This window comes from Hippocampus bargibanti, linkage group LG05, assembly GCF_051943395.1.
Source record: "Hippocampus bargibanti isolate YZ-2025 linkage group LG05, ASM5194339v1, whole genome shotgun sequence".
Classification (NCBI taxonomy): domain Eukaryota; kingdom Metazoa; phylum Chordata; class Actinopteri; order Syngnathiformes; family Syngnathidae; genus Hippocampus; species Hippocampus bargibanti.
Window position 1 is genome coordinate 7,366,164 of NC_142738.1, and position 18,837 is coordinate 7,385,000.

Genomic DNA, 18,837 nt, shown 5'->3' on the forward strand with positions numbered 1-18,837 from the left:
GTTTTTTTAAGTTCGTTATTTTTTGTTTGCCTGTATATTTTTCTTTTTTCCCTAATACTAAAACCTTTTTGTTGTTTTTTTTGTGACCAACAGGAGATTTTGTCCCGTTTTCAGCGCCACCCTCCACTCCAGCTGCAACCACTGCTCCTTGTACAACCACGGGGCCCCCCACCCCACAGTTCAGTTATCATGACATCAATGTGTATGCCTTGGCAGGCCTGGCACCGCACATTAATATAAATGCCAACGTAAGTATTGATTGGATTGGACCAAGCACACGCATATTATTATTCTTTTTTTAGCAAGGTTTGAGGGGTTTCCAATTTCCTACCTCTATTTTGGAGTAGGTGTGTTTGAGTATTTATTAGTTTTTGTGTTTGTTGAGAATATTTTTGGGTGTTGAATTTCAATTGTGCTTTACACTGTAGTACCATTTTTGTATAAGGTGCACCCTAAAGCCTCAATTTTCTTCAATATATGACCTTATAATTGCAACTTTTATGTGAAGTAATAGCCTCTACTGTAGCGCCTTATATTGTGGTGTGCCTTATACGTATTTGGAAAACTTATATATTTATATATTTATATACAGACTCTCCCCTGCTTACGAACATTCGAGTTACGAACAACAGTACATACAAACATTTTTGTAGTAATATATGTAGTATTCTCTCCAGTTTTACATGTACATAGCTTTATAGCACATATATTTTATTAACTGTTTATTTTTCAGTACAAACCAATACAGGTTAATTATACAATCCTTAAATATACTTATATAAGCCTTAAACATACATTTCATACAAAATATAGCACTGAAGCAACTTATGAACAAATTCACCTAACAAACAAATGTTCGGAACGTACTTAGTTCGTAAGTTAGGGATCGGCTGTATATTATTTGGATTTTTTTTTTCATTCATTAATGGTGGGCCTTATCGTCCGGTGCGCCTTATATATGGAAAAAGTTTGAAAATTCATCATTCAGATTGGGTGCGCCTTATACACCGGAAAATACAGTATATTTATTTTAAAATGGGAAGTTAATTCTCAATGGAATTTTCTTTTTTCCCTTTAGATTCCTCTTCTACAAGCCCATCCTCAATTGAAGCAGTGTGTGAGGCAATCAGTCGAGCGCGCCGTCCAGGAGCTGGTGCATCCCGTGGTTGACCGCTCTATCAAAATTGCAATGACGACATGCGAGCAAATTATCCGGAAGGATTTTGCGCTCGATTCGGAGGAGTCCCGCATGCGTGTGGCGGCCCACCACATGATGCGGAACCTGACTGCCGGCATGGCCATGATCACCTGCCGGGAGCCGCTGCTCGTCAGCATCGCGGCTAATCTCAAGAACAGTTTTGCAGCTGCGCTGAGGGTAAACTTAGTTCTACTGCTTCATCCTACTTTCTATGACCAAGTATTCATTTTCCCTCTTTTTTTGTCAGGCACCAACTCCCCAGCAGAGGGAAATGATGGAAGATGCTGCAGCCCGTGTTTCTCAGGAGAACTGTGAACTAGCATGTTGCTTTATTCAGAAGACAGCAGTAGAGAAGGCTGGACCTGAAATGGACAAGAGGCTTGCCACGGTGAGTATTTGGGAAGGTCACCTTCAAGTATTTGTGCATTTCGTCTTTCAACATTGATTGAACACAGCACGCCATTTTTTTAACCACCAACCAAAATTGTATTTGATTTTTTTTGTGTGCAAATGGTATAAAATTTAAAACATTGCCTTATTATGTTATTTATAATTTATTTACAGATAAGTACACACCGTGTACTGAACCGCACAAATAAATGTAGATTATGAAAACAAGTTGGTGCACGGATATGGTATAGATTTTTGGTGTATACCTAAATTTGTACACCCAAAATGCTATTTAAATTATATCAACAGTGACATGGTTTAATATTAAAGAAAAAAATAACAGTCAATTGCAAAACAGGTTTTTTTTCCCATGTCACAATTTCTTTTTTAATTTTTTTTAAACATGACTTAGACCATAACTCATTCACTGCAATATGATGTGCAAATGTGTCCACTCCAGTGCCAGGGTTTTTGTCAGTTTCTCTCAAATCGCAGGACCCACAGAATATTGATTTTCAGGACTGCATAAACATTAAATGCAGCGTAAGAAACCATAGACGATCTTCTTTCATCAGGAAAAAAAGTTAATTCCTAAATTATAGGTCTGGAATTATCTCAGCTTGAAATGAGGGTGGCTGTATAAAAGGCAAATGCTGTCCCCTCGTGGGAGGGAAAAACATTGCCAGAGGTCTGACCGAAGCTTCAAACGCACCCCCGTGCAAGAAAAAAAACACAACCCAAAAAAATTCATGGATGGTGCTCCACATCATGCTTTTGAATTTCTGAATAAATTTGAGAATGGCAGTGAAAGACTTAAAAGCTGAATAGTCAGGCAGCATCTACCTCATTCTTATTTTGAGGCCCTAGCTATCTGCACCAACACTTCCTATTTTTTTAAAGCTAATTTTTCCGTCCTTGTTTTCATAATTCCCTTTGGTTCTTTAAAAAGTGTGCTTAGCTTCGGTCCTCTCTGTCTATTTCTAATCGACTTGTATATCCCCTTGTCATCCAGGAATTTGAATTGCGGAAGCACGCACGTCAAGAAGGACGCCGTTACTGTGATCCAGTTGTTCTGACTTACCAGGCCGAACGTATGCCAGAGCAGATAAGACTCAAAGTAAAGTTCAATAGATGATTTTAATTTTAATAGCGGTCTATTCATTCACATACCTCACTGTACACATTTAATGTCTTTTTTCAGGTGGGGGGAGTTGACCCCAAGCAGCTTGCAGTGTATGAGGAGTTTGCAAGGAATGTTCCTGGTTTCTTACCCAGTAATGATCTTTCTCAACCAACTGGTTTCCTTGCTCAACCAATGAAGGTACATATTTTTTGTCAAGTCTCCTTACCTTCACAAAGCGGTGTGATTGTTTCTTACAATTTTCTATGTCATCAGCAACAAGCCTGGGCCACGGATGACGTTGCCCAAATCTATGACAAGTGTATGGCAGACTTGGAGCAGCATCTTCATGCAATCCCTCAGCCGCTCTCCATGAATCCCCTGACCCAAGCTCTGCGCAGCCTACTGGAGGCTGTGGCCTTGGCAAGGAACTCCAGGGACGGTATTGCAGCTCTTGGACTGCTGCAGAAGGTAAGACTTTTTTTTTTCTTAATTACCGGTGATAATAGAAGCTAGTTTTAAAAGTGCTCAAGTTACAGCAGCGATGTTCCAGGCCCACCTGAAAATGGGTGGAAGTTCTTGATGGAGAGATGTTTTTTTTTATTGTGGTTTTAACTGTTTAACACACTAAACATATTTTGACCTTTTGAATGACACTTTTTAAACATACATTGTAAAAAATTCAAACGTAAAATATATAGTAGACAGAATCATCTTTATTGGGCAAGTATGTAGAACACACAAGGATTTTGTCTGCGGTAGAACACACTGCACTAGTGTCAGTATAAGAAAAATTGCAAAGAGGCACTATGCCATTGTGTCTGAAACTCATGACAAAAAGTTAGCGGACACCTGGGCAGACAACTCTGAAAAGTTGCCGGCCCGGCCAGAAAGTTGCCTGCCCCATTTTTCACAACTTGAAAAACAATAAGACGACTAATCGCCAAAAAAAAACAACACACTGTTGCAAAGTATAAAGGATTTTTTAAAATTAAGTACCTACCTACCACAAATGCTCCCTTGCTTAATTTATGGTAAATATCCCTTGCTGAATCCAAGATTTTACTCCATTTGTCGTTTTTCGTCATGGTGCACAATGCGATGTTTGTGTTGCGTTGTCTGCTCAAAGCAACGTGGACTCCTCTTTCTAAGCGCAAACTCTCAAAACTCTCAAGTACACTTTTCAGTCATGGTGTAGTCCGAAGCACGAAACAGGCTTCTGATTGGCTGCCGGTGCCGAGTATGCAAAATTGTCATTTGCATCCATTGGTGCGCATGGATTGGTAGCCTGGAAAAGGTGATGGGCAGGGTGCGGAGGGTCTAATAGTATTTTCCGCGACCTTGTCTTGATTCTTCCAGTGTGCAAGTCCTACAGAGTGGGTATGATTTTTTTTTTCCCCCGCCGTCCTAACTGTCCGTTGAAGTCGGATTTTGTCCATTTTTGTGGCGGCCCTGAACCAAACTGATGGAAGAATACAGGATTGATTCGATGACGGGATTGATAATTTGTGTGAAGACCCCCCCCATTCAAAATATTGGATGTCTTTGATGTTTTGTTTTTGCACAAGATCTGGTGTGAGACTCAGATCTCGAATTCAACGTTGCTAAATACCACGTTTCCTCTCCTTTTGAAGGCTGTGGAAGGTCTACTGGATGCTACTAGCGGGGCTGATAATGACTTGCTTCTCCGATATCGGGAGTGTCACCTGCTGGTTCTTAAAGCCCTGCAAGATGGCCGTGCATATGGACAGCAGTGGTGCAACAAACAAATCACCAGGTGAGTGTGCAATTTAGGAAATACGGGATGTCCTTGTTATGGAAACAATTCATGCACCCCACAGTATTAGTAAAGCCCTTGTTTGATTGTCTTTTTGATTGACAGGTGTCTAATTGAGTGCCGCGATGAGTACAAGTACAATGTCGAGGCGGTGGAGCTTTTGATCCGAAACCATCTTGTTAATATGCAGCAGTACGATTTGCACGTGGCCCAGGTACAACAAACCTCCATGTAGAATTCTCTCACTGTAAATGTCTAAGAAGCTTTACCAGGTCTTGATTTGGCAAAACAAAATTTTAGGGTGGCCACACACTGCAGGATGCCTCTAATTCGGACCTAACCGTCACAAAAAAAAAACCACTCACCCATTCAACCTGGGAGTGCTCTAGTCAAAAAAAAAAAAAAATCCCTGTACAAAGTAGCACCGTATCACAACTTTTTTTAAAAATTGACAAATTGGAGTGTCAGTCAAGGAAAACGCACGTTGCTACAGAAAATGGAACAAAAAAGGTGACATCTTTGCAAAGCAAGGCTCACTCGCATTCATTTCAATGTAATTGGGGCAATATGTATGCTGCTCACGTGTGCTTACTATATTTTTACAAGCTTCAAAATTTCATATTTCCCGATGAAATTATAAATATGGTTATGTACTGTTATCATTAAGTTGTTCCGTAATTGTTTGCTTTCAGTCGATGGAGAACGGACTTCACTACATGGCTGTGGCGTTTGCGATGCAGTTAGTGAAACTGCTGCTGGTGGATGAGCGCAGTGTCAGTCATGTCACTGAAGCGGACCTTTTACACACCATTGAGACGTTAATGAGGACCTGTGCGCACTCTCGAGCAAATGCGCCAGAAGGGTAAATGGAAATACTATGAACCTGTTTTATTGTGGTTTGTCTTTTATTTTCAAATTTTGATTAGATGAGTATGTGGCAACCCCTGAAGGTAAAAGTCGAAAGGAAAAGAAGAGCCTTTATCTCAGAGTGGATACATTTACATTTCACAGCAGCAAAAACAAAATTCTGTACAGGATCTGTTGTAAAGGCAGCCACTCTCACGGCGCCATCTTGAAGTAAAAAAAAAAAAAACAACAATGACATTGGATTGGATTTGCCTTTATTAGTCTCGCAGTGGAGAGATTTACATTTCACAGCAGCAAAGTGATGAAAGGGAAGAAAGAAGTAGAACTAACTAAAGAAAGAAGTAGAACTAACTAATAAGGTGACACAACACAAAAGAGAGTCATTCAATCTTATGCACTTTTCTGCACCCTCTTTTGTATGAAGCAGTTTTAGATGAAAGAGGATAGGATCAAAGCGTCTTTTTCACCAGTGGAACAGCGACGTCATGGTGAAATGTGCATGTCAGCTACAAGCTAAATGTTGAAAGCAAACACAAAGCCGTAGCATTCTTTGAGGAAAATAAATTGTCTCGCATCTCCTGTCCCACGTAAATCCACATCAATTCCAAGCCGCGACAGTTCCACGTGTCATCTATGATAGTAGGCTCCTCAAGCCATGCATCCATCCAACTGCAAACTGTCCAACAGCACCGACCTTTCTGCTGAACAAAGCGGGGCTGTGAAAATACTTCCCATGACAGGCGCACAAATGCCCGAGAGCTGTCCGGCGAAGACAATCAAATGGCACCAACATTCCTCCCAATCAAAAACGGTGCTGGCATATTCGTGCTGCCGAGAAGGCGCAACAGCTCAGCACACTCTCCTCCTTGATGAATGTCGTGGCTCCAAATTTGAAGCCGGTTGTTTTCATGTTGGCCATGCAATCAATTCAAGCTCAAGTTCCAGCATCTTGCTTTGGGTTTTAAAATATTCAATGTTTTCCCCAGGCTTCCACAGTTGATGGATGTTGTCCGCTCCAACTACGAGGCCATGATTGACCGGGCCCACGGTGGCCCAAACTTCATGATGCATTCTGGGATCTCGCAGGCTTCGGAATACGACGATCCACCTGGCTTACGGGAGAAGGCCGAGTATCTCTTAAGGGAATGGGTCAACCTGTACCACTCGGCCGCTGCCGGTCGGGACAGCACCAAAGCATTCTCTGCCTTTGTAGGCCAGGTATTCACCAACTTTTTGAATAACACATTGAACCACCACTCTAACTCTATCATCTCTCACTGTTTTTGCCACTCAGATGCACCAGCAAGGTATTCTGAAGACTGACGACCTGATCACGCGCTTCTTCCGATTGTGTACCGAGATGTGTGTGGAGATCAGTTACCGTGCACAGGCCGAACAGCAACATAACCCAGCGGCCAGCGCGGCCATCATCAGAGCCAAGTGTTACCACAACCTGGACGCCTTTGTTCGACTCATAGCCTTGCTCGTCAAGCATTCTGGAGAAGCTTCCAACACTGTGACCAAGATCAATCTCCTCAACAAGGTACAATATTGTGTACATGTGCATGGGTGGGGTCCTAGTTTTTCAATTGAGTTCTGTTCCTATTGGAGCGGCACAGTCCGCCTGAGTCCGAGCGTGTGTGTCGGCCGACCTCTTCTGGCCGTTAGCAGGGAGAGCAATTTTACAGGTACAGTTATACAGTAATTGAAATCAGTTATATGAAACATAAAATGATAAAAACGACACTAAAAGGTAAGCATAACATTTATAAATGAACTGTACAGTAAACAGTTTTGCATACATTACACGTACAGTTGTACAGTAATAAAAATCGACAATACGAAATAGAAAATGATAAAAATGACACTAAAAGTTATAACTTTTATAAATGAACTGTAAACTGTTTGGTAATATAATATAATACTATTCAATAGAAAACATTGCTTAAAAACAACAGATTGACATTGTATACTATCCTGTCGTATAAACGTCGCGTCAGACATTTTGAATGGAACCCGGTCGTAACTTGGATTTTACCTGTAGTTTTCGTGCGATTCGTAACATCATGTCATCATCTGATTACCTCTGTTATTTTATGTTTTAGTTTATACAGAAGCCTCCTTGCGAAATGACCGTTAATCGATTTCTAGTTAGTACAGACGCTCCCCGACTAATGAACATCCGAGTTACGAACAACGGTACATATGGACATTTTTGCAGATACAGTAAAGTCTCGTTATATCGATATTCAAGGGAGTCCGAAAAAATATCGATATAACCGGGACTATCGATATATCCGACCCTGTTTGCATGTAATTTTCTCCGTGCGTGCATAGAAATAGTATCGATATAACTGGGACTATCGATATATCCGATATCGATATAACGAGACTTTACTGTATGTCGAAAAATGTTCGGACAGAGATACTGTAAGTTACGTCTGTGTAAGCTCTCAGTCGTACAGAAGTGGTCCATCGATGAGAAGGTTTCTTCAGCCGTCATCTGTACAATTTTGAAGGTTTCGGACGTTTCGCCTCCTATCCTAGTGGGGTGAGGTTCAATTTGGATCGTTCATACAATAGCCTGCTTAGGCAAAACAGGTTAGGCAACTTTCGTAATGCTGATGAGGGTCGTTATGCTGATGAGGTGATACCGGTGGGAGTGGGGGTAATAGGCCAGTCGTTAGTCAGGAATGTAGGAACAATCAGTGGGGCCACAGGGAGGGGTCCTCTGCCCCCCCAACCTGAGAGTAGGGACCTATCATAGCTGTGTCCGGCGCCACCATGTCTGGACATTAGGGATATATAAATAGGGCCGATACGACCAGTCAGACTTTAGTTCGCTGACGAAGCCTCTTGGATAGGAGGCGAAACGTCCGAAACCTTCAAAATTGTACAGATGACGGCTGAAGAAACCTTCTCATCGATACTGTAAGTTAGATTTTGTATTGCGTGCCTTTTTCCAGCCGAGCTCGCTTGCGATTGGCTGCGTAGAGTATGTGGGCGGGGAGGAAAACCCTCTTCCCAGTTGACGCTCCAGGAGGACACGATGCATAGCAAAAAGTAATGGCTGCTGGCATGTAATTCAGTAATTAGGTGCCAGCAGCTTCAGTAATGACTTACTGAAGACGCAAGGATATATGTTGTTGTACGACAGTAGGTGTAAATTTATTTTACGGCAGTTAGAGTGTCTGCGTTTTATACTTCCCCGTCCAGTGTTTGACTTAAACATACATTCCATACAAAATATAGCACTGAAGCGACTTACGAGCAAATTCATTTTACGAACGACCGCTGGGAACGTATCTCGTTCGTAAGGTGGGGAGCGTCTGTAAGCAAAATCTAACATAGGCTCCCCACAACTGCACCTTTCCGCATTCTCCCCCATTAGGTGCTGGGAATCGTTGTTGGGGTTTTGATCCAGGATCATGATGTCCGTCAGACTGAATTCCAGCAGCTGCCCTACCACCGCATTTTCATCATGCTGCTTTTGGAACTAAACGCCCCCGAGCACGTCCTGGAGACCATCAACTTCCAGACGCTCACTGCCTTCTGGTAAGACAAGCGTCTACGGCTGACTGAAACAGAAGTCTCTCTCTATCGCTCTCAACTTTGTAAGATTTTTAACTGAAATGTATTTCTCTTAAGCAACACCTTCCACATCTTGAGACCCACCAAGGCACCGGGTTTTGTGTACGCTTGGCTTGAACTGATCTCTCATCGCATTTTCATCGCCCGCATGCTAGCGCATACGCCGCAACAGAAGGTTTGCTTCCCCGATTTTCCACAATGCAGATAAATTGAATGGCAAATGTCTCGGGAGTCTCAATGTTTTGTCCTTTCCCAGGGTTGGCCGATGTATGCGCAGTTGCTCATTGATCTCTTCAAGTATCTGGCACCTTTCCTGAGGAATGTAGAGCTCAACAAACCTATGCAAATCCTCTACAAGGTGCGGTTTGCTGTTATTTCCAAAATGTTTTTTTTTGTTTTGGTTTTAGGGTTGTCACCAAAATATTTGTCTGTCTGTCAAGCGAGCTAGCTAGCTTTCTATATTTATATTATCATTTATTCCATCTATCCATATTTATTTGACATTCTTTATTCCATCCATCTATTTATTTTACGATGTATTATTCCATCCATATTTATTTTAATATTTATTTATTCCACGCAAAAATTACTATTTGTTTAGTTATTTTACCATTTATTATTTTTATTTTACCATTGATTTACTTTACCATGTATTTATATATTTTAACATTGATTTACCTTACCGTGTATTTATCTATTTTACCATTTATTAATCTATTTTACATTTATTTAATAGTTGTATCTATTTATTAATCTATTTTAACCATGTATTTAATTGTTTTATTTATTTATCTTTGTTTTACCATTCCTTTAATTGATTTATGTATTTATATATTTTACCATTTATTGCATTGTTTTCGTTATTTATTCATCTATTTTACAATTCATTTAATTTTTGTATTTATTTATTGTTCAATTATTTGTTAATTGTTTATTATTTACTTGTTTATTTTTTCAGTGTCGCTTTTCTGTCTGACCAGAAAGACAATTTCACACACGTTCAACACCAACACCAAGCATGAATTCCACCATGCTTGGTCAAATGTGTTTCTTTATAATTAATAATATAATTATAATTAATAATTATCATTTTTAATTTCTCCACTGCGAGACTAATAAAGGCAAATCCAATCCAATCCAATTCTTCATTGGTTATATAAGAACGAGCAATAGTTTCTTTTGTATTCGACAACTACTTGGGTCAATTAAAATTTCTGTGGTTACGAGATACGAATGACAGTGATCTTAGCCACTCTTACCTTTTTTCCTGTGTTTAAAGAGGAAATTCAATCATTGAATTTATTCAAATGCGGAAATAATTTGCATTACATCATCTTTATGAAGTTCATAGAGTTGCTTGTTCTGTAGCCACAAGGGGACACAAGCCAGTGTCTTCTTGTGGCGGTCCCAAGCCCGGATAAATACAGAGGGTTGTGTCAGGAAGGGCATCCGACGTAAAAGCTTGGCCAAAACAAACATGCGAATCAAACCTCTGAAGATGGAGGACACTAATTCGCTGTGGCGACCCCTTGAAGGGAAACGCCCAAAGGAAAAGAAGAAGAAGTGTAGTTATTTATCTATTTGCAGTCGGGCATGCTCTGTATTTCTCTGGCAAACATAGACAGTGGCCAAATATGGTTTTCAAATCATGAATGATAGTTTTGAGGCAATATTTGTCAACCATATTTTTGTGTTAACCAAGTTAGCAGATTCCCACAGACCTAATTGTTTTTAATTTTCATTTCAGGGCACACTGAGGGTACTGCTGGTCCTGTTGCACGACTTCCCAGAGTTTTTGTGCGATTACCATTACGGGTTCTGTGACGTGATCCCACCCAACTGCATTCAGCTGCGCAACCTCATTCTGAGTGCCTTTCCACGCAATATGAGGCTTCCTGACCCTTTCACTCCCAATCTCAAGGTAGAAGCTTTACAGACTACAGTGATACCTCGGTTTACGAACCCCTTGACTTACGAACTTTTCGGTTTACGAACGTTAAATTTATGAAAATTTTACCTTGGCATACGAACTTTTTTCGTACACACAGCTGCCTCAATGAGGATGTCCTTTGCGAACGAGCCCGTTCTTCTAACAACAAAATGGCAGCCAACTGTTTTTGTGCTATATTCCCCGCCCCCAGTCTTTGGTGAAAACCATGTGATTGCTCAAGAACGCAGCAGTGAGGGGGGTGGTTTAAACATGAAAGAGACAGTCAGACGACATTGAGAGAGGTTCAACTTTGATAGTTCAAAGGCAGAGTGTAGACGGCAAGGTTAAAATATCCCATCAATCAGGCTCCACAAACAACCCGCACAAGCCATCTGTACACTTGATGCAAAAAGCTATCAACCCAGCTAAACAGAACGCAATTGATGAGGAACTAGATAAAATTATCACAGAGAAAGCACCTACAAGGGATCATTCCTCAAGATGGTGAAAGAAGAAGGTTACGTTCCTCAAGTGTTTAATGCTGATGAAACCGGCCACTCCATTCCATCAATCCATCAACGACCATCACAAAGGTAAATAAAACCACTTTATTATACAGTACAGTTTATTTCTTTAATTATAATACCATAGCACATTTATTATACAAGGTATATTTTGTGTAGTTTTAAGGCTTAGAAAATTATGTTTTATGGGGACATGAGAACGGATTATTCTAACTTTCATGGTTTCCTATGGGAAATTAATTTTAGGGATACACACTTTTCGCATTACACACTCTGTCTGGGAACCAATTAAGTTCGTAAGCCAATGTATCACCGTAGTTGACTGAGCCACTCCGTAATGTTTTTTTTGCCTCACTTTGCTAAGCGTCTTCGATGTCGCGCAGGTGGACATGCTGAGTGAGATCAACATCGCTCCTCGCATCCTCACCAACTTCACAGCCGTGATGCCTTCCCAGTTCAAGAAGGATCTGGACTCGTATCTTAAAACCCGTTCGCCAGTCACTTTCCTGTCAGAGTTGCGCAGCAATCTCCAGGTAATGTTTCCCTCCCGTGGGAAAGGAGGCTATTAGAAATCTAAAATCTGTTTTCTTCCGTCAGGTTTCGAACGAGCCAGGAAACCGCTACAACATCCAGCTGATCAACGCTTTAGTGTTATATGTGGGCACCCAGGCCATCGCGCACATCCACAACAAAGGAAGTACGCCGTCCATGAGCACCATCACCCACTCTGCGCACATGGACATCTTCCAGAACCTGGCTGTGGATTTGGACACAGAGGGTAAACTTGACACATAACTGGGCGGTCATAATAAATGACACTAAAAAAAAAACAACACGTATGTGCTGCTTTTCAGGACGTTATTTGTTCTTGAACGCCATTGCCAATCAGCTGCGTTACCCGAACAGCCACACACATTACTTTAGCTGCACCATGCTCTACCTGTTTGCTGAAGCGAACACTGAGGCTATCCAGGAGCAGATCACCAGGTCAGTTTGGCTCATCACTCGTGTGCAGGCACCATCACATCCTTAAATTTCCCCATTGTCGGACTATTAAAGGCTTTCTGATTCTGAAATGATGAATACCATTTCAATGGTGATAATTCACTTGATATGAGTAAATGGTTGTCTGTTTGGTCACGGAACAAATTCAACTGCTAAAACAGTTTTTTTCCCCACAGGGTGCTATTGGAGCGGCTAATTGTGAACCGGCCCCACCCTTGGGGTCTCCTCATCACTTTCATCGAGCTCATCAAGAATCCTGCTTTCAAGTTCTGGAGCCATGACTTTGTGCACTGTGCCCCTGAAATTGAAAAGTAGGTTTGAACTGCATGTCTACGCCAGTGCTTCAACCGTATGTTCATAAGTATAGCTGTATAGCTATCTGGCTAGCTAGCTATCTAATAGCTAGCTAGCTTTCTATCTGAGTTACTTCTGGGTTGAGTGAAGGTCTGGCTAGCTTACTGTTAGCTATTTATTAGCTAGCTAGCTTTCTGAGTTACTTCCGGGTTGAGTGACCGCTGGCGCATGTGACTGCCGCTGCTCACCCACAGAAAAACGTATCCTGTGACTGTAAAGTGAAGCCTTGAGAGTTTTGAAAGGTGCTTATAAATGAAATTTATTATTATTATTATTGCTTTTCATTGCTCTTATTTTTTTATGGGGGGGGGGGGGCGGTTGGGGTCATTGCTCCTGCCAACGTGGTTGACATGGAGTCTTCCATTTAACTCATTTAATGCAAGACAATTTGCAGGGGCACTGGAGCGGAATTTAGCATTAAGCTGTTCCATTAGCATTAAGCTAGCGGCCATTATTATTTGATTTAGTTGAACACAATGGAATCTCTTACACACAAAAAATAAATACATAAACAGTTAACTCATTCACTGCCAGATGATGTGCAAAAATGTGTTCACTCCAGTGCCAGGGGTTTTGTCGTTTTCACTCAAACTGCAGTACCCACAGAAAATTGAGTTTTAGGACTACATGAACATTCAACGCAGCGTAAGAAACCTTAGACTCTCTTCTTTTATCAGAAAAAAAACGAGTTAATTCCTAAGTTCCATGGATCTGGAGTTATCAGTATTTAAAGTGGGGGCGGCTGTACAAATCAGAATCATCTTTATTGCCAGGTATAATAATACATTTCATTTATAAGCGCCTTTCAAAACTGTCAAGGACACTTTACAGTCACAGGATATTTTGTTTGCGGGTGAGCAGCGGCAAGTATATAGAACACACAAGGAATTTGTCTCCGGTAGAACAAAAGGTAAATGCTCCTCCCTCGTGGGTGGGCAAAACATTGCCTGAGGTCTGACCGATGCTTGAAAGGCATCCCCTCGCAACAAAAAAATCGGGAATGATGCTTTTCAATTCCCGAATAAATTCGGGAATGGCTTTAAAGGACAACCGACACCATTTTTTTTTGTTTTCTAACTGACATCAGAAAAGCATTTTATAGCATCTAAAATACCCAAACACGCAGGCTGATATTTTTAGTCAAACGCAAAACACCAATAAAAATGACTTAGTGTCCCAAAACTACTTCAAAATAACCTCGGAGATGCTGCGTTTCATAAGGTCCCGCCCCTTGTTCGTGACATTACGCCAGGACAATTTGAGCTGTCAGGACTCCAATGTAGCGTCCCAGAAAATGTACAATATGGCGCCCAAGCTCCGTTGCAAATGGGCTGATTTGTCTGCTGAGAATTGGTGTCAACTAGTATCAAATAGTAGTCTTGGTGCAACACACAACGATTTACCATCGCATTATTTATGTGTTTTCCTTGTAATTTCGCCATCAGAAGTTTTAAGACCAAAGTACCCAAAATGCATTGTATGTCGCTTTCTCTATCAGCGGCGTTCCAGATGTGACGTCAGGCATCGTCATCAACTCGAAAACAAGACTTCCTGAATATTCACCGTGAGTCTTAAAACGTAAAATACGCTCAGTCAAAGTCATTTGTAGTGATTTTACAAATTATGGACACAACTTGTCCGGAGGCGTCGGTTGTCCTTTAAATGAGTTGGAGAAAGTCACATGGTTTCCATATTAGCATGGTATTTTATTTATGTATTTATTTATTTTTTGTTCTAATAACTCCAAAATCTCGAAATTGAGGTCTCACTTTACTTCCCACTTCCCTGCTCTGTCTGTTAATTTTGACGCGTTGACAATATTCCTCTTTCCTCCATCAGGTTGTTCCAGTCGGTGGCTCAGTGCTGCATGGGTCAGAAACAAGCCCAGCAAGTGATGGAAGGAACCGGCGCCAGCTAGCCTGGCTCACATATAGCTCGTAGCATTTGAGAGAGAGTGAAAGACAGAAAACACACACACACACGTACGCACCTCCCCCTTCACTGTTGGCAGCACTGGATAAACTGGCAACCACAGTCTTTGTTGAGAAATGTGGACATAAGGACTACTGCTCCAGCTTCTGAAGATTTACATTTTTTTTTTCATCCCTTTTGGAACTTTCTCTGGAAGGAAATAATGGATGTGAGAAATGCTGTTTACTTTTTTTCATGCTTTGATGTAAATAATTGGGGGGGAGAGTCAATAAGTGAAGAGTGGGGGAAACATGTCGTAACAATTGTATACTGACATGTCAAAAAAAAGACAAAAAATATCTGAACATAATTTCACGGTCAAAGTTTATTTTTTTTGCTTCCCTCTCACAAATCCTTTTTGCTCCTTGACTTTGTTTGCTGAGGCTGAAAGCTAAAAATGATTGAAGAAAAACTTTTTTTTTGTTCTTTGTTTTAGGTTTTTCTTTTGTTTTGTGTCCTTAAAGGGACCCGAAGATTTAATTTCAACTATGAGGGGGGAGGGGCTCGTGTACGTGATGTTGGATGGAGATAATGCTTTACCGGATTGTTAACTGACGGGTGGTGCGTGGACACGTCTCTCTCTCCCTGGTTCTTGTAAAATTGTGCAAAGTGAAAATGGTTGACCTTATATGTTGACAATTTGTACAAAGATTCAAATTGAAGAACAACAGAAAGGACCAATACAGCCCATTTTGTAACATTTTGAATGTTTTGTAAATGTATTGGTCCATGTGTATTTTGTAGTTCTTTCTAGTTTGCCTTTAGTTCTTGCTACTTAATTGCAGTATGCGTACATACAGTTAATAAAGCATTCAAACTGCAAATCAGGATTGGAATATATTTTCAATATTTTCCGCTAAAGAGGTGATTAAACCCTTGAAAAACAAATCCATGAGTGCTGAGCAAGTATGCATACCAGCAAACTACTCTGGTTTTGCCGTAAAAACTACAGTTTTCATTATCCCATTTCGGATTACGGGTTAATGAAAATTACGGTTTCCAATAAAAACAAATCCAAAATGGTCAAAATAGTAAGTACTGTACTCAATTCAAAACAGAACAGTAATGATGTGTCGTTCGCGAACGAACCGGATCTCTGAAGTGAACGAGGAGAGCTGGTTCCCTGCAAGGAGCCGGAAATGGGAGCTGACTTTTTTTGTCCTCTATTCCCCGGTCTTCGGTTAAAGCCGCACGTGATTGGTCTGTATCCGTGGTAGAGGGGGGAGGGGAGAATTACAGACAGCAGTGAGAAGGGAGGGGGGGGGGGGGGATTAGGGTAGACACTTGGGCAAATATGTATTACATACATGTTGTTATTCAATTATTATACTTTTTTTACTAGTTGGTATGATAGCATTATTAAAATCAAAAGCAAATTCGTGACAGTGGAAATGGGAACGTGAAAGTTAGTGGATGCCCTCTGTGCTTGTGTAAATCAAGCCATATGAATACAAATATTTGATATAGTGTATTTTTTACATGAGTAATTCGTTTTTCACATTATTTTACATGATTTTTTTGGTAGTTAATTTCAGCAACAACAAAAAAAACAAACTGAGGAGCCATTTGGGAGCCAATAGAGCCGGATATTTTTAGTGAGCTTTGCCAAAAGAACCGGCTCTCTGAAAAGAGCCGGAATTCCCATCATGAGAACAGGCGATCAGCACAGTGCTACCTGGAATCGAGACTCAAAAGTTAGCATCGTTTTTATCATTGTCGTGTAATCACATCTGCCGGAGAAAAATCAACAAAAAGTGTGAAAAGTAAAAGAAAACCACGGTCGTTTTGTGGGGAATGCTCCCAAGCATTTCCAGGAGTTGGACTTCGCTCAAGAAAAGGTGAAAATGACACGAGTTTGAGTTAATCATACCTGTAAACCTTGGCTAATAGCTGCTCGTATAAATGATTACAGTTCCTGCATAAAATTTGGAGTACGCCGTACTTGAAATGATTTAAAAACGCTTCTTTTCCTTCTGGCTTTTCCCTTCAAGGGGTCGCCACAGCGATTCAGTGTTCTCCATCTTCAGAGGTTTGATTCCCATGTTTGTTTTGGCCAGGCTTTTTACGTGTGATGCCCTTCCTGACACAACCCTCTGTATTTATCCGGGCTTGGGACCGGCACAAGAAGATACTGGCTTATGTCCTCCTTCTAGCTACAGAAAAAGAAACTCCATGAACTTAAAGATGAAGATGCTCAGTAAAAGGCTCCGAAACACAAAATGGTAATCGGCACAGCAACATTCAAAAAAGCAAAACGATACTCGCCATTTTCTATTACAGATGGTGGCCACCGGGGGACAGTAGAGTACATGTATGCGTATTATAATTTACATGAATGTATGCGTATAATGGACAAAGTAAATACAATACAATACAGTAGCACATTTATTATACATAAAATAAGGTATATTTTGTGTAGTTTTAAGGCTTATTTCCTAGAAAATTATGTTTTATGGGGACCTGGGAATGACAAAAACGGTAACAAGCGGAAATGCAGACAGATTACTGCGCATGCCCAGTAACCTGGACCCCAGCGTATCACGAGGCTTTTCTGGTTTCAGAAGTTGGTAGGTATGAGAGTATGTGTGGGTCCATTGATATTTTTTTTTATTGCTTTAATAACAAAATAAGTTTTAAACTGCATCAAACAATCAAATAACCCACATTTACATTTGGATGAAACGTGAATTCATGACTGATGAAGAAAATAAACGGATCCACGTTTATGTCTTTGTGAGCTCCATGACTTTCTCCAGGATGCTTTTCTGTCCATATCGGACCTGCAGTGCATTTCTTTGCCTGCGGCTAAGTTTTTCTTGCAAAGCCTGGTCTTGCATCAGGACGCGATCCTCGTCCAGGTTGGGGTAGCCCGTCACGGTTAAACGTGCCGCTTCGTGAATGAGCCTCCTCCACTTGCTCTTTAATTCCAAGAGCCCGTCGTTTGAGAAGACCTGGAGAATCATCTCGTCCTCATCCTCATCGTCCTCCCATCCGTCATTGTTTTTGAACTCCGTCAACTCTTTTCTGGACATGCACAACACCTGAAATCACAACACACACATCAATGCATATGTTTTATGATATTAATTTAGATTAAAAAAATATTTGGACATGAATGATGTTTAACCTTGAGCACACTGTGTAGCTCCATATGAGTGAGGCAGCCATCTTTACCGAAAATAAACGCTTCTTTATCCCTGAGCAACTGCCACATCTCTGCCAACAGCTGCTGATCCCCATCTGGCTCTGTAAAGCAAAAATATGATTTTATGACAGGATGTTTCCGCTTGCTAAATTGCGGCTCATTTTTAGTGTTTTTTTTTTTTTTTTTTTTTTTTAATCGGACATTACAGTACACACACAAGCAAGTCATTTCTGAATTTGGATTTTCAAGATCAAGGGAAAGAAGGTGTAGAAGATCTTCCAAGACCAACGGGGATATTTACTGTGACGTTTATGCTAGTTTATGTTAGCATGAAGCTAGCGGCCTTTCATTATTACAGTGATACCTCGGTTTACGAACCCCTTGGCTTACACATTTTTCAGTTCACGAACGTTACATTTATGAAAATTTTACCTTGGCATACGAACTTTACCTTGGCATCCGAACTTTTTCGTACACGGAGCTGCCTCAATTAGTGATGTGTCGTTCGCGAACGAGCCCGTTGTTCTAACAACAAAATGGCAGCCGACTGTTTTTGTCCTCGATTCCCCGCCCCCAGTCTTCGGTTAAAGCCACGTGATTGGTCAAGAACGCAGCAATGAGGGGGGTTGGTTTAAACATTAAAGAGACAGGCAGATGACTGAGAGTTTCAACTTTGATAGTTCAAAGGCAGAGTGTAGACTGCAAGGTTAAAATATCCCATCAATCAGGCTCCACAAACAACCCGCACAAGCCATCTGTACACTTGATGCAAAAAGCTATCAACCCAGCTAAACAGAACGCAATTGATGAGGAACTAGATAAAATTATCACAGAGAAAGCACCTACAAGGGATCATTCCTCAAGACGGTGAAAGAAGAAGGTGACGTTCCTCATCAAGTGTTTCATGCTGATGAAAGCGGCCACATCCAGCCATGAACCATCAACGACCATCACAAAGATAAATA

General features: G+C 40.9%; 2 protein-coding genes across 10 annotated transcripts in view; one reads left to right on the forward strand and one right to left on the reverse strand.

Annotated features, from left to right (window-relative positions):
* Positions 1–15,551, forward strand: part of cnot1 (CCR4-NOT transcription complex, subunit 1) — a 35,075-nt gene extending 19,524 nt beyond the window's left edge. For all 9 annotated transcript variants that reach the window (XM_088996041.1, XM_088996038.1, XM_088996043.1 and 6 more), the window contains exons 30-49: positions 94–248; positions 1,079–1,375; positions 1,446–1,586; positions 2,601–2,705; positions 2,790–2,909; positions 2,985–3,179; positions 4,343–4,485; positions 4,591–4,699; positions 5,178–5,347; positions 6,339–6,570; positions 6,647–6,895; positions 8,744–8,907; positions 9,001–9,118; positions 9,200–9,301; positions 10,691–10,864; positions 11,781–11,930; positions 11,995–12,175; positions 12,252–12,384; positions 12,579–12,713; positions 14,596–15,551. In XM_088996041.1, the coding sequence (XP_088852167.1) occupies positions 94–248; positions 1,079–1,375; positions 1,446–1,586; positions 2,601–2,705; positions 2,790–2,909; positions 2,985–3,179; positions 4,343–4,485; positions 4,591–4,699; positions 5,178–5,347; positions 6,339–6,570; positions 6,647–6,895; positions 8,744–8,907; positions 9,001–9,118; positions 9,200–9,301; positions 10,691–10,864; positions 11,781–11,930; positions 11,995–12,175; positions 12,252–12,384; positions 12,579–12,713; positions 14,596–14,674 (3,152 nt within the window). In that variant the 3' untranslated portion in view covers positions 14,675–15,551. The remainder of the gene's footprint in view (positions 1–93; positions 249–1,078; positions 1,376–1,445; positions 1,587–2,600; positions 2,706–2,789; positions 2,910–2,984; positions 3,180–4,342; positions 4,486–4,590; positions 4,700–5,177; positions 5,348–6,338; positions 6,571–6,646; positions 6,896–8,743; positions 8,908–9,000; positions 9,119–9,199; positions 9,302–10,690; positions 10,865–11,780; positions 11,931–11,994; positions 12,176–12,251; positions 12,385–12,578; positions 12,714–14,595) is intronic.
* Positions 15,552–16,786: 1,235 nt separating this feature from the next.
* setd6 (SET domain containing 6, protein lysine methyltransferase) overlaps positions 16,787–18,837 on the reverse strand; it is a 9,522-nt gene continuing 7,471 nt past the window's right edge. Inside the window, exons 9-10 of the mRNA XM_088996048.1 lie at positions 17,855–17,973; positions 16,787–17,768 (exon numbers count right to left, since the gene is read on the reverse strand). Coding sequence (XP_088852174.1) covers positions 17,451–17,768; positions 17,855–17,973 — 437 coding nt within the window. The 3' untranslated portion in view covers positions 16,787–17,450. The remainder of the gene's footprint in view (positions 17,769–17,854; positions 17,974–18,837) is intronic.